Source organism: Sinohyriopsis cumingii, chromosome 2 (genome assembly GCF_028554795.1).
Source record: "Sinohyriopsis cumingii isolate HCF-2022 chromosome 2, ASM2855479v2, whole genome shotgun sequence".
Lineage (NCBI taxonomy): Eukaryota > Metazoa > Mollusca > Bivalvia > Unionida > Unionidae > Sinohyriopsis > Sinohyriopsis cumingii.
This window is the reverse complement of record NC_142962.1, coordinates 48,316,422-48,332,731: the sequence shown is the minus strand read 5'-3', so window position 1 is coordinate 48,332,731 and position 16,310 is coordinate 48,316,422. Positions and strand designations below refer to the sequence as shown.

Sequence of the window (16,310 nt, the reverse complement as noted above, 5' to 3'; positions counted from 1 at the left end):
CATTAGCAACAGAAGGCATTGCCATTTTACTTATATCTTTACTTTAAAAAAAAGTGTTTATATGTAGCTTAATAATTTTGGACTCCTGTCTCAAACTGTTCTGCCATCCTAGTATGCATGAAAATTTAATGCTATCAACTTCATTTTCTTATCTGTCATATTAATTAAGCATAGTGAAGTCCCAGATTCCTCTTTATCATCTCTCTAGGAAACTGTTTTACATAACCTGGAATGTTAAACCAACTGAAAACAAAATTTAGTAAAAGCTTATGGGTTTAATATCAAATCAATAAACAAATTTTAAACAAGACATAACCTTCACCATAAAAATAATAATACTATCTTAGTCTTAGCCCCAAATTATTTTCAAAGTTGTGTCTCCTGTAACAATATAAAATTAAATAATTAATAAGTAAAAAAGATCTGGACAAAAGCAGACATAATTTTCTATTATATAAAGTCTTGATCAAATTGCTCATAGTTATGAAAAATATTAAATACTGTTTATTTATCTCATCATAAAATTATATTTGAACGTGAAACACAAACATTGTTGGGAATCTGAAATAAAAATTAAAAGTCCCAATATCAAATCTGACAGTGCACACACATTATTTGTTCTGAATATTTGCATCATAAATAATAATCTTTAAAATAAGACCATTCATTATAGTTTTGCTGTAGGTCTAATATTAGCCACCAAAAATCTGAATGACTGCCATTTTATAAAAAGTTCATTTAAGCACACACAACTTCTTCATTTGACTATACAGTAAAACAGCAAACTCCCTGTATCACTTTAATAAATGTTAACATTTAATTGAAAATGTAATAGTTTCATGAAAACTAAGGCATATTTAAAGACTAAATTACCCCACCCACTAAATAGCTAAATAATTCTTCATAACAAACCACTGAATGGAACATAGATTACATAATTTTATGTTAAAAAACAAACACTGAAAAGAAAATGTGTGAAAATAATGTGTATTCTGTTTATTATGTAGATATGAGAATATGTAATTTTCTATTTTTGACAAATATACTTAATGTCTCATACTTTGACCCTGATACTATTAGCTCCCCACTTATAAAAAAAATCACCTAGGACAGACTAGATGTATTAAGTGGGGAATGATGTCATATGGTGCATATGACCAAATCTACCCAAAGGTAAACTGGATTTATTAAATGGGGAATGATGTCACTACAAATCTACTCTAGTAATAACAAGATTTATTAAGTGAGGCAATGATGTCACAGAGTGAATGTGCCCTAATCTAGCCCAAGAGTAAAACAGATTGTTGCGGTATGTGTGCATATAATGTGTACTGTGTAGCAGTGACACCATGCAAATTACATCGTACTTGTACTTTGTGCATAAATAGAATATTCATGATTTTGAGGCAATGGTGCCACAGGATGCATGTGACCTAATCTACTGAGTAGACTGGGTTTATCAAGTGGGACAGGGTGCATGTGACCTAACAGAGGGTAAATCAGATTTATTAAGTGAACAATGATGTCACATGTGTATGTGACCTAATTTAACCCATGGGTAGACCAGATTTATTAAGTGGAACAATGATGTCACGTGTATGTGACCTAATTTAACCCAAGGGTAGACCAGATTTATTAAGTGGGGAATGATGTCACTGGAGACACATGATCTAATCTACAACACTGGCAGACTAGATTTATTAGTTGGCAAGATGATGTCATAGGATGAATGTGACCTAATTTTCCCCATGTGTAAACTAGATTTAATAAATCTGAAATGAGTCACAGGGTGCATGTGACCTAATGTATCCCTAGGGCAAACTAAATTCATTAGGTGCTGAAATAATATCACATGGTGCATGTGACTTTATTTACCCCTAGGGTAAACTAGATTTATTATGTGGGGTAATGAATTCATAGGGTACATATGACCTAATCTACCCACAGGGAAATCTGGATTTATTAAGTACATGTCAAGTCATCGAATATTCCTGTCAAGTAAACTAAGCATTCTAATGTACTCAGACTGATGAACTAACTTCTATTTTTCTCATCATCTGCTGATACTGAAAAGACTTTTTTAACATGATGAAGCATCATTTGTACAACATTTTTGTGCAGACAGGTAACATGGTATTTCACAGTAAAGAATGATGTTTGTACAACATTTTAAGAAATGGCCATGCTGACAGGAAACACATTTCACTGTACTGAGGATGATGTTTGTACAACATTTGAGAAGTACCTGTACTGGCAGGAAACATGGGTATTTCACTGTATGGGATGACATTTGTATCCTCTACTAGCTCTCCGAGGCCTCCAAGTCCTGACCCACACACAATGCCCAGTTTTGGCCGATGTTCAGTTCGATGGAGAATAAATGCTGCAATTCTCTGTATGTCATCATAACTAGGACTGGAAAAAATCACACATATAAATAAAAGAAAACTTAAATGGTTTTTATATTTGGTTATTTAAAATAAAAGTCAAATGCATGGTTGTCAGTCTTTGATTATTCTGATTAAATATCACACCACTACTTCAAAGACATTGTGAAACAAACACCTTAGTTTATTGACACAGATAAGAATTTTCACATTATGTAATGTGCAAAAAAACATCAGCATGACTCTGACTTATAAAACAATAATGGTTACAAATAATAATAACAATTATATATATATATATATATATATATATATATATATATATATATATATATATATATATATATATATATATATATACATATACATATGTATGTTGTTTTGGGTTTAACACCATTTTTCAACACGGCTATACATGTCTGCCAAGATATTTGTGGAGAAAGAACCCAGGGAAACCCTCGTAAGATCCACTGACCCACAAGAAGCTACTGGCAAGCATTCTCACATATCCACAAAGGCTGATACTTCAGCCCTTGCAGCAAAGGGGCTATTTAGACCACTTGGTCACCCAGGGCCCATATATATATATTATATGATTTGTTTAAGTTTTACAAAACTTGTTGGTTTTGCTTCTTTCTGTTACTAAGTTTACGTTTTTGACCACAGAATCATAATAAAAACTGGGGCTTGTCTGGGATATGAATTTCAGAAATATGTCAGAAAAAATACAATTGGTTTTTGTAATTTAAATTAATTTTGTTTCTGAATCTTTGTAGTCCGTGTTTTTTATTTCACTTAGTGAACCAACAAAAAAATAATGAAATCTGGAGCTTGAAACCATTAATCTCTGTCAGATGTAAAACCACCTTTGTTAAAACAGGAAATTAAAGATATTTTGATAAAATATTTAGCAGAAAAGAATATATTCAAATGCTTTGAGTTTAATTTTAACAAATACTGTTGGCTGTATCTGGCTCTGAAATGAAAGTAATAAAATAAAATTAAAACAAAAGATGGAAAGGGAGCTAAGAAAACTTCAGTTTCAAAACTAAAAAGAAGATTGATGTGAATACAAAAAGAAGAGAGATGCAAACAAAATTGCAAATGTAAAAAGAAGAATACAAATGTAAAAGGAAGAAAGGGAAAAGGAAGAGAAGTAAATGCAAATATAAAAAGAAGAGAGATGCAAATGAAACTGCAAATACAAGAGATGGAATTCCAATGCAAGTGAAATTAGAAGAATTAGAACTGGCAAGCGCTCTCCTCATTAAAGTTAATTTTGATGTTACCAAAAATATTAGACTAATATCCCTTTTTAAAGAAAAATATGTGAATCAATATTTTTCTCATTGTGACAAAATATATGAGAAATGGAATTGGCCAAGAGAGCACTGAACTTTGTTACAACAGAGTGTACTTGTGGGCAACGCTCATGAACTTTATACTTCACTGTCAGTAGAACTGATTAAGATTTGGTCAAGGAATGGATCTTGAGGAGTTACATGTACAAGTTGGTACTTGAGGCATATTGACAGAGTTACATGAACAAGTTGGTACCTGAGGCATATTGACAGAGTTACATGTACAAGTTGGTACCTGAGGCATATTGACAGAGGCTTAGGAAATGTAAAAATAGCCAAACCCATGTTAAGTTTGCTAGGGAAAAAGACTTTTTGACAGGTGGTGTGCATCTATACAGATTGTTAAAGATTAAGACAATCTTAGACAACTCATGTTAGTAAAAAAGTTCAAGAACTTCATCCATAGTGACATCAAGACGAACCTTGATGAACACCACAGACACTTTGCAAAAGCTAACGACTATTCCTTGACGCACAAAGTTTCATTTCTCAATAAGTTTTCCACTAAGTAGGTTCTTAGTAACAACCCAACTCAGTCTCATTCAAGTACTTAAAAATTTAAATCTGGCACAACTTAAAAGACTCAAATTTCAGACAAGACTGATCAGCAATTCTTATCTCTTCCTAATGCACTTATTGAAAGAAAATAGTGTACATTCTTTGTTTTCAATTTAAAAAAATAAGTAATAGAATAAACACAGCTGTTCCAAATACTCTTGTTTCTCAGAGGTCAAGGTCATTGTCATGTGTTGGAAACAACATATTTGTTGGGTCAAACAAAACCCAGGCTGATTATATTATGGAGAATTATGCACCATTCATGTTGAAAGGTTCTATATCACTTATTGGTGATTTGGCCAATCCTATCCCTACTGAAATATTTAGGGACACAGGAGCTTCTCAGTCTTTTATCAGGTACTTTGCCTTTGCGAAGTCTTCTTCTGAAAAATTCATGTTCTTTTTCAGAGTGTAGAGTGTGGCTTTATTCAAATTTCACTCCATTATGTTCATTAGTCATCAGACTTAGTTTCAAGACCAGTAACTACTGGGATTGTGAATTCTTGGCTCACTGAGTGTGTTCATTTATCACTAGCAATGACTTAGCAGGAGATAAGGTTGTGCTTAATCCTTTGTAGCTGTCAGGCCTTATATAAATCAAAAAGTTCATCCTATTCAAAATGAAATCCCTGAATTATACCCTACTTGTGCAGTTACAAAAGTTATAGCAAAAAGGGCTCTTGAGAATGAAGTTGATCAGGAAATTATTCCTTTAGCTCATACATTTATTGATCAGTCTTTGATGAGGTCACTTTTGCTCCTGGTACTGATTAATCAAAAGGTATTGATCACTGTTATCCTCTTTTCGTTTTACTACTCATTCTCTTACCTCTAATCAGGGTGACAAATGACAATTAACCATCACTGAACAGGAAAAAGATTCTGAGATCTTCTGTTTGTTTCTGAGGGCTATTAGCAAAACTCACTCTGCTGAGGTACCAACTTGCTATTTTGATAAAAATGGGGTCCTGATCAGAAAATAGAGATAAGCTGATGTACCCAATAATGATGAGTGGTCAGTGACCAATCAAATTGTTGTTCCTAAGTCTATGGATAGGAAATTCCTAGTTTAGCCAATGAAACTATGTTGGCTGGTTGGCTGGTTGGCTGGTGATCTAGGAGTCATTAAGACTTATCATAAGATCTTACATCGTTTTTATTGGCAGAAAATTAAAAGTGAAGTTTGTCAATATTGTAGATCTTGTCACATATGTCAAATGGTATGGAAACCCAACCAGAAAATACCTTAGACTTATTTACAAAATATTCCTGCATTTGACGAACCATTTAGCAGAATAATGGTAGACTGTGTAGATCCTTACCTAACACCAAGTTGAGCAACCAATACTTGTTAACAAGATTTACAGAGGCAATTCCTTTATGGAATATTAAGACTAAAACTATATTAAAAGCCTTGATAAAATCCAAATCACACACACACACACATAATCTTTTATACTTCATTCGAGCATATGTGTGTGTGTGTGATTTGGATTTTTAACGTTGCTTTAACAGTTTTTCAGTCATATCACTACGATGTCTGCAGTGTGACAGTTTATAGTAATGTCTAGCACTGGGGCATCATGCCACAGACATGTAGCATGATGTCCCACCCTGTCACATTATCCTGACACCAGGCCGACCAGTCCTGACACTAACCTCTTAATGCTGAGCGCCAAGCGAGGCAGCTGTTAGTACCATTTTTGTAAGTCTTTGGTATGACTCAGCCAGGGTTTGAACCCGGAACCTCCCGCATCCAAGGTGGATGCTCTAACCAATAGGCCATTGAAGCGGTCTTACTTCACTCGAGCAGTGTTGCACATTGAGCTTGGGTCCTATATCCCCCCATCTTCACCCTGTGCACCCTCCCATGTGAGTTTTTTCATTCAAAAATATTTTGTAAAATATGTCCAAAACCTTTCATTAGTGGATGTCAATCCATGTCTCTCTTCATCCTAAGAATGTTCAAAGTGGCAACAAGTGACAAAACTGTAAGATGACAATTGATTATCTTTTTCTTTCTTTAAAAAAATGTGGCAATGAAAACATTTAAAAGTTGTGATAGCTTGCCAGGCTACAATGTAATGTGTTTGATGGCCATTACCATAACACGTTTTTGAGGTTACACTCACCAATATGGCTAAGAAGATTTATTCTGAAGTTGATCAAAAATTTTAAAAAAATGTATGCAAATACACAATTTACCATGTAATTAATGATTTTGTAATTTTAGGAAAAAAGTAATTCAGGCAACAAATGTATTTATTATAATAAATGTTGGTAGATAATGAGTATATACTAAAGTCCCATAAGAGGGCAAGACCAAGAATGAAAAATTACATGGTGCAGCTCATTTCATGTTAACCAGATAATGTTTTAATCAGTTACTTGAGCACATAACACTTTTATTGCAAAAACATTAAGTGTTCATAGTAAATAGGACAGTACAGGGCATACCACAAAGTTAAGGTGATAAAACTGTTGAAGCAACCAAGATTCTCTGTTAGTGCAATATTGTACCATTATTGTCATTTGTCCCTCTAAAATGGTGTGTATTCCCCAGATTCAGAAGGAGGGGAACAGTATCCCCCCTGCCCTTGGTATCCTATGTTAAACAACTCACAAGTACAGCTTAATTTCAACTGCTGGCATAGCCAAAACCAAGAGAAGTATCACTTAAGTGGTGACAGAATTGATGGACATTACACAGAGTATGATCATATAGACAGACTGTACCACAATATAAGTGTGGGCAAAACTAGTTATAATATACAACAATTTGAAAAAGTTTTACAATGTGAATTACTTGTAATATTGCACAAATTTTGCAGAATTGCATGCTATTAGCCATCATTATAGAATTATTATTATTATTATTATTATTATTATTATTATTATTATTATTATTATTAAGTACAGTTAGTTCTTATGCTGAATCATGTGTACCACAGTAAAGGTAGTGATATAATAGTGTATGACCATAACAATAGAAACATTCCAAATATGTCTGTATCGTTAAATCTCTAGTGAGAAAGGTATCATGTTCAATACAATTATGAAAATAATTATGATGGACAAGAAAACTACAAAGTTTAAATTCCCATGTATAGTCATACATTATATGGAATACAATTACACTGATTAGATAATAGATAACACACACCCACACATCCACATATATCATAGCTACCAAATGACAGATTTTAAAGATCGAATCTAAATTCAGTGTTAAACTTAGAAAGGTCATAAAAGTACAAAAAAGTATCTGGTAAAAGAAGAAGTAGAACAGTATCATTATTAGTCAAACCATCCAAAGAAATAAACAGGAAGAAAAGTATATATATCACTTTTCTTCCTGATTATTTCTTTATTTTTCACTGTGCACACTCATTGACAGTTGTAATCTTGTACAAAAAGGTCAGAGCATATATTCATATTCAAGAATTTAATATTATGCATTAATCAAGGACAAGAATAATATTTCATCAACCTAAGGATCATGAAGACACCTAAGATCATCAACCCAACCTAAGGATCACGAAGACACCTAGGATCATCAACCCAACCTGAATGTCTATATTAACCCATGTGACTTGTACTATAAGACCATCAACCCAACCTTAGGATCATGAAGACACCTAATTAAGATCATCAACCCAACCTAAGGATCATGAAGACACCTAATTAAGACCATCAACCCAACCTAAGGATCATGAAGACACCTAATTAAGATCATCAACCCAACCTAAGGATCATGAAGACACCTAATTAAGATCATCAACCCAACCTAAGGATCATGAAGACACCTAATTAAGACCATCAACCCAACCTAAGGATCATGAAGACACCTAATTAAGATCATCAACCCAACCTAAGGATCATGAAGACACCTAATTAAGATCATCAACCCAACCTAAGGATCATGAAGACACCTAATTAAGATCATCAACCCAACCTAAGGATCATGAAGACACCTAATTAAGACCATCAACCCAACCTAAGGATCATGAAGACACCTAATTAAGACCATCAACCCAACCTAAGGATCATGAAGACACCTAAGCTGGATTTAATTTTCAAATTCAGTTTAATAAGCACAGCATTAAAATCCTCTTTACTTACAAAACTAATACATTATGCATGTTCAGGAGTTTTTCCCAAGACTTAATATCCAAGAATCCTATCATGAGTCCCAGTGCTACCCAGATATAACTTTTCAAAGCGTGGGAAATGCCAAATAGGTTTTCAACCATTTCTGAGGTCAGTGACTCTCTCTCTGGGGTAAAAAAGAAATGCTGTGGTTGTAAAACTTAAATCTGGTCTTAAACCTAATTATAGTTCATGATCCTATTGGTTCAATTCATACATCAATGAAACCAAACATGTCTTAAAATAAAACTGAATATCAAAGAAATCAAATGAATTTAGAAATCATAAGCAAAAGATCCAAATGTGTGTAATGGAAAGAACTGTCAGACTTAAAAAATGCAAAAATCTTACCAAAACTCTCTGAAGTAAATAAAAAAGAAAATAATATATCAATATAAGCTTAAGTATTCACAGCTTCCTTAAGAATACTTCTACTGCAGGACTTCTACATAAAGGACACTTGTATAATATGGACAGAGGATATTTGTCTAATATGTCATTCTCACTACATTCAACTGGCACTGAACCTGTTCATGCCCATAACTGAACTTCTCGTTAATTTGGTTCTTGAGTAGTTAATTTTACTGAATTCAGTTCATTAATAAGTGCTAACTGCATAGTTAACATTACTGAATTCCATACATTGACAGAGCTTACTGGGTAGTTAATGCTACTTAATTCCATTAATAATAAGTACTCATTCAAATATTTCTGAAATGAACAACTTCTATTATTCAGAACCAAAAATTTGATATTGGTGCTGTTAAAAACAGTTTCCTAAAACTTCAAGCTATCAAACCATTCATGAGAGGAACCTAATTAATATCAAAATCTTCATCAGGGGAACTAATTGATATCAAACTCTTCATCATGGAAACTAATTAAGATCAAACTCTTCATCAGGGGAACCAATTAATATCAAACTCTTCATCATGGGAACTAATTCATATCAAACTCTTCATCATGGAAACTAATTAAGATCAAACTCTTCATCAGGGGAACTAATTAATATCAAACTCTTCATCATGGGAACTAATTCATATCAAACTCTTCATCATGGAAACTAATTAAGATCAAACTCTTCATCAGGGGAACCAATTAATATCAAACTCTTCCTCAGGGGAACCAATTAATATCAAACTCTTCCTCAGGGGAACCAATTAATATCAAACTCTTCATCACGGGAGCTAATAAATATCACACTCTTCATCAGGGAAGCTAGTTAACATCAAACTCTTCATCAAGGGAACCAATTAATAACAAAACAAACATAACACAAAAGCCAGGAGAGAACCTGAACAATTTACCTCAGCTATGAATGTCAGAGAAAATCTGCAAAACATGAGTAAAATAATGAATAAAAAATATCCCAATATGTAAACTACAAGTGTATTTTGTGTCAATATGTGTCTGCATGTATGTGCATATATATCTATATACATGTATGACAATTTCATCACCTTCTTTATATAAATAAAGTGATGAAATTTTCAAATTAAAATTAGCATATGTGATAAATAAATACTGTAGTTCACATCAATGTTTATATAATTTTGCATAAGTAAGGGTTCTTTCAGATATTAACTGTAACTATGTAAGATCCAAATCCAGGAACATATTTTTATCTCATGAAATGTAGATGATCTTGGTAGAATTTTTGACAACCCAGAAATAGTGAACTTGCTCAGGTAATATGATTTTATATGTCCATAGGAAAGTTGAAGTAACATTGATAACTGTGTATATCGCAATGCTAAGGCTGAACTAAGGGCTTTGTCCCAACTGTGAAACATAGTCTCAATGATAAAAAACAAGAATACTCAAGTAATTATATTTAAATTTGTACAAATAAAATGCTACCAGACTGTGACTGAAACACATTTTGGATAGCCATTAACAAAATAACATTATTGTGATAAATGACAAAAATCCTAATGATACGTTTAAAGAAAAGAAAACATGTTTTTGGAGAATTTAGTTATAAAAATATATCTGATTACCAAGACAGTATCTCTGACAAACTTAATTTTGAACCTTATGACAGAGAAAAATACCTGAGCACTGTTCTATCGCTGAACTGAATCAACCCAGTCAAACTAATAAAGTACAAAAACCTATCAACAAAATAACCAGTCATGCTCATAAGACCTGATAACAAATGAGATGCTAAATTAATCAAGTTTCGTTATCACAAAACTTTATAATTAAAGTTTAATAAATGGAATGCCTCCGGAAGTTTGGGTTTTTTTTTTTGTATTACGGTATTCCCCAACTACACAAAAAAAAGGTTCCCAAAAAATAGACCCAAACAACTTTCATGGAATCACTGTCTCTGGATGTATCATGTATGAGCTACTATTTACAGCCATTATAAATAACGGGCTTAGTACCTACTTGGCACAGAACTGCATTATTGCAAACAATTGCGGGGGGAGGGCTTTCGGAAAGGGACCAAGCTGACAATCTGTGTATCATAAAAACCTTAATTAACAAATATAACCCAAAAAAATGTTTACATTCAGAAATTATAAATAATTTTTGAAAATTTTTGACAGTATACCAAGAAAATGACAACTTTTCAAATTAGTGTGACTAAGCATTGGTAAATTCCACTCTGAAACTATACATAATTACATTGTAAACAACCAAGATTTTAATGTTGGTGTAAACCAGTTTGATAATCACAGCCTTAACTTATTTAACATTTATCTTTGCTCCTTGCTTACATGTACATATGTTTAACTACATAATGAAAAGATATGTCAATTATTATGGACATACAACCTCCTAATCATATCAGAAACAGAAAAGGGACTGCAAAATTCATGAAATGAATTTCACAGATAGTGTAAAGAATTGTACATGACAACTATAACAGATAAGTCTAATATTGTAATTTAATACAAAAAGAGTAACAAATGCCAGTTGCATATGTTCTTTTTAGGCTGCGAGAAAATCAAGGGTAAAAAGTGATTATACTTACTTAGGTTGTGTGTGTGTATGTGATTTGGATTTTTTAACATAGCTTTAACAATTATTCAGTCATATCACTATTATGTTAGCAGTGTGTCCATTTATAGGAATGCCTAGCACTGGGGCATCATGCTGCAGACATGTAGCATTTTTTTATGATGATGAGGACATCATCTCGAATTGTTATTAAGTTTTCTCTTATTTATCTAATGAATTCAATTACACACATGAGAATTTATGTGAAATCAATTAGTGTTTGCTTCAATTAAGTTTATAATTTGTGTGTTGGTGTGTGTGTGTGATTGGATTTTTAGCACAGCTTTAACAATTGTTCAGTCATATTGCTATGACGTCTGCAGTGTAGCAGTTTATAGTGATGCCTAGCACTGAGGCATCATGCATCAGACATGCAGCCTGATGTCCAACTCAGTCACGTTATTCTGACACCAGGCCGACCAGTCTTAACACTAACCTCTTAATGCTGAGCAACAAGCGAGGCAGCTGTTAGAACCATTTTTAAAGTCTTTGGTATGACTTGGTTCAGATTCAAACCCTAATGTGACCTAATGCATCCTTGGCAGACGCTAAAACCACCAAGGCCACTGGAGCAGAAAGGTTTGTGATTGCATAGGATTTGTTTACATATGTGTTGACAATTAGTAATAATGCTGCCCATTGGTTGTGCAAGGTCACGTGAATATTTTCAACTGATGCAAAAATCAATTGTGTATGATGTCACATGGGTTTACCTGTGAAGTACACCACAGTAAGAATCATTTAGTTGAGTCAAGGTCATACCTAGACTATGTGACACAAGGCACATGTTAATTCATAAACAAACTTCTATTTTTTCCAGAAGGATGAACTCTTGACCCCCATCAGGGAATCTCTTTTGCATTTTAGTTAGTCTTATAACTGGTGTTATGATAAGAATTCTATCAGTCATGCCTTAACACTTGAGACATCAAGTTGTTTTATGTTGTGTCCAGCTGAATTGTTATTTTCTTAAAATTATTGAATTTTAGTGATTGTTTTCCCTGGAAATACTAAAGTGCTCTGATAATTCTTGGACAAAGACATTTACTGGAATTTGTATGGAATTCAAAAACTGGAATAATTTCTGTGATTCAACAACAGACTGTTGACACATTAGTATAATGCTGACTGTTCTGTACGTCATTCCATTCCATTTTTGGATTTTCATCGGGATTTGAACTGTGATTCACTTAGAACTTTTCATTGACAGGACTTGTGTTTTAATTCTTGGATTACAATTTGGATTTAATTTGCAATACATAAGTTCTTTTTTTTTATTTTTTGTACTTTGTAGTCTTGGGAAAAAAAATTATTTGTTATTTTCAAAGCTTGTTGTCTTCACTCTTTTCTGTTACTTATTTTAAGAGCATAGACTCGTAACAGTATACCGTGGTACAAAAGTGTTTGCAGTAACCAGCTCTAATGTATTGATGCAAATATGCATCAAATGAATACAAGTAAAATAATGTTTAAATGCATATAGAGATGCTTTTATAAGACATGAAACGGAATGCTTATGTAGTTACCATTTTAATTTTATTTCTTAATAAGGAAATAACAAAATAAATAAATATTATCAACAAGTGAAAACTAGAACTAGGTATGGTTGGAAATTGTATTTACATGTTGCAAAAATGTGGCATTCAGTATGCTGTTGACATTTTGTATTAACAAAAATATCATGATTCAAATACGTATTAAGTGACTGCCATTTAAGCATTATACTTAACATCTAATTAGCACAATTATGAAATTAAAATTAGCACAATATTACACTAAAATTATGTCAAAGTACAAGTTGCTCCTTTAATTAATTTTAATTAAATATATCAGAAAAAATACATAAGGGAAAGAAAAGCCTAGGTAATTTGCAAGGCACATATCTACCTCTTTAGGCTCTGTCTGGCATCAAACTGGTTTCCATCGAATGTACAAGTCCTGCAGCAAAACCACAAACCCTTGTCTGACCTTTCTTCATGTCGCTCTATGTCAAATTAGTGCAATTTCTATGTACCCATCTTTTATAGTTACTACATTGTATTGTATCATTGTTGCACTCTGTAGTGCAAACCATACATGGATATTCGCTCATCTTTGCACAGAAAGACAATGTGTCCGGTTTGATTTTTCTGAGATCTTATAGGCTTTTAAAAAAGAACTCAAAACAATAAATCAGAACAGAGCATCTCCTTAAGTGTGACAATCAGAAGGTCTCTCCAAAGACAGTGGACACCTGAAATAACTGGCACTATAATGAGTAAACTTGGCAGACCATAGGGTATTATCTATCTCCTTTAATGATGTAAATGTTTTAACTTCTACTACTGAATAGGACAGATATAATGTATTTGGGTGAGGAATGAAATGGAACAAACAACCATAATTAAGTAAATTTAAGCAGATGGAAACTAACTGAGCATGGCCTAACATTTATGACTAAAAGCTTGCTCACAAAGTTTTAGTTGTAGTTGTTGTTGTTGTAGGGTTTAACGCCATTTTTCAGCACACGATAGGCTATACATGGCGGCCAGTATTAATGGTGGAGGAAGAACCCGGGAAAACCCCAGAAAGAACCACCGACCCACGAGAAGCTACTGGTAAGCAAAGTTTTAGTCTTACCTAAAATAAAAGTGTGGAGTGCAAAGGTAAATAATTGTAGTCGCTTAGCTTTGAATTCTAAGTACAAATGATGACCATGTGCCAGCAGAAACTAAGTGTGGAGATCAATCTAAAAGGGTTACGTAAATGAGATACTCACATGGAATTCACTACCAATACTGGTGCTGGGTCAGATCAGGTAAATTGTTGAGGGGGTAGGAAGGTCCAAAATTCTAAAGGGCCATGATGAAAGAAATGGAACAAAACCTCAAAAGGGAAACAAAGCTAAAGTCTATGTGTCTCTTTACTCCGAAGATGCATAATACCCAATAAACATGAGCAAGAATAAAACAATGGTCAACTTTCAAGTAACAAGTGACAGTATGTTTGTGTGTGTACATATTTCTTTTAGGCCGGAGTTACCAGACAACCTGGAGGCCCCCGCAACTGATCCAACCCGGTATGTGTGTGTGTGTGTTGAAAATGCAAGGATCTGATTACTGTAATTATAATATTTAGATATTTTATCTGGTGCAGACATTAAGTGAATGCAACATGTATAGAGTTTATAGAAATTTCGTTTCAGTCAGGAATAACATCCTTACTTTGAAGATATGAAGTTTTCTCAACAGCAATCTTTACTTCATATAAATAAATGAAACTCACAAATGATAAGCAGTGCTCTCACATCCGTGCATACTTTTACAACACACTTCTTTGTCTCGTGGTGCTTTCCTTTCACTGACATTTTTTGCTATTCAGCATTATCTCAAACACATCTGTAATTATATAATAGTGTGAGTGTCCCCTATTTAATAAAATATTGTTTTGATAGGCACTCTTTAAACAAGGAATATCAATTTTATTATTTTTCTGTTCAGATGTAGTTACAAACGGTGGTATCTGTTGTAGGAGATCTATCTGTGCCGTTTAGAGAGAAAAAGGGGCATACAGAAGGAAAGCAGTTTCTTCTCTGATAAAATAATCACTGTAACTGACATTTTTTGCTTTCGTCAGGTAAATTATAATTCGGCTGCAATGGCATTTCACCTACAAAAAGATTGAAAATGAAATGCTCCGTTTTTTTATTATGTCTCATCGGTTTTTCTTATGTAAAAGCGTCGGTCAAGATGAATATATATGCGAAGAAATAGTCTGTGAAATACAGTATTATCTTTGATGCTAATAATCAATTATTAGTAATAATCTCCTGTAGAAAAATAAAATAATCGCAAAAACATTTAAAATGCTAAATCGACGCAAAACAACGTCGATTATTTAGATGAATCTTCAAGAGTATCTTGTGATTATTTCGTGTGATATACCAATAAGACAGAATTACAGAACCTTTTATAATTAGATTTGACATATATGTCAGGAAACAGTAAAATAGTGAGTGTTTTCCACTCTTTATTTATTGTATTTATTTTTGTTCCGGTTCAGCTTGTTCCGATAATTTCAGTTTGTTCCGGGTTGTTCCGGTAAATACTTGGACCGCTTAATATGTATGTTTGTGAATTTTATTATTTCATTGTTATCTTGCAAAAATTTAAAAAATTTACTTCTTTTTCATTTTAACAATAAAAGTACATAGTTATAAACATTCGCAATTCTTTTATTTTAGATGCAACTAATGTAAATGGAAAATACAATAACGTGTATAGAAATGTTGGGTAAAAAACACGAACTGCAGCCAAAATGAATAACATTATCGATGATTTGAGTCTTGAATTCTCAGGAAGCTGAAAAAGCTGTTTCAGGTGTACTAAGCAGTAACGTAACAAAACAAAGTCGTTATGGTTAATAAGTGAGCAAGTTATCTTTTACCACAGTATACCACAGAACTTACCCGTCACCCATATTTGCACTGATCGATTAAAATTGTTGATTAAAGGTTACCGGTTCTCCCAATTTCTCGACAGGGACTGCATGGGAAATTACTCTTTAGGACCCCATAAGACTTTGACGAGTTATCTCCCAGTCACATGCTCTCTCATCCGTATTAGATGAGAATAAACGAAATATTTACGAATTTATCCCTCACAATTTTTTTTTATTTCTTTATTGTTCAGATAACTAATTGTCCGCTTCCATAGCTATGATTTTGATCGTCTTTGTTGAGACTGCTTTTATAATATAGCTCGCTCTGAGCTAGTGTTTTTAAGTTACTCCGACTTCCCGACGCTACATACAATTTCTTTAGCTAGTGTTTTAAGTTACTCCGACTTCCCTACGCTACATACAATTT

The 16,310-nt window shown here is 33.2% G+C and overlaps 1 protein-coding gene across 1 annotated transcript in view; it reads right to left on the bottom strand.

Moving 5' to 3' along the window:
- The window catches only part of LOC149804790 (purine nucleoside phosphorylase-like), a 38,301-nt gene extending 22,309 nt beyond the window's left edge, over nt 1-15,992 (bottom strand). The window contains exons 1-2 of the mRNA XM_089944618.1: nt 15,912-15,992; nt 2,246-2,415 (exon numbers count right to left, since the gene is read on the bottom strand). Of these exons, the coding sequence (XP_089800744.1) occupies nt 2,246-2,415; nt 15,912-15,922 (181 nt within the window). The 5' untranslated portion in view covers nt 15,923-15,992. The remainder of the gene's footprint in view (nt 1-2,245; nt 2,416-15,911) is intronic.
- Between the last annotated feature and the right edge of the window lie 318 nt (nt 15,993-16,310).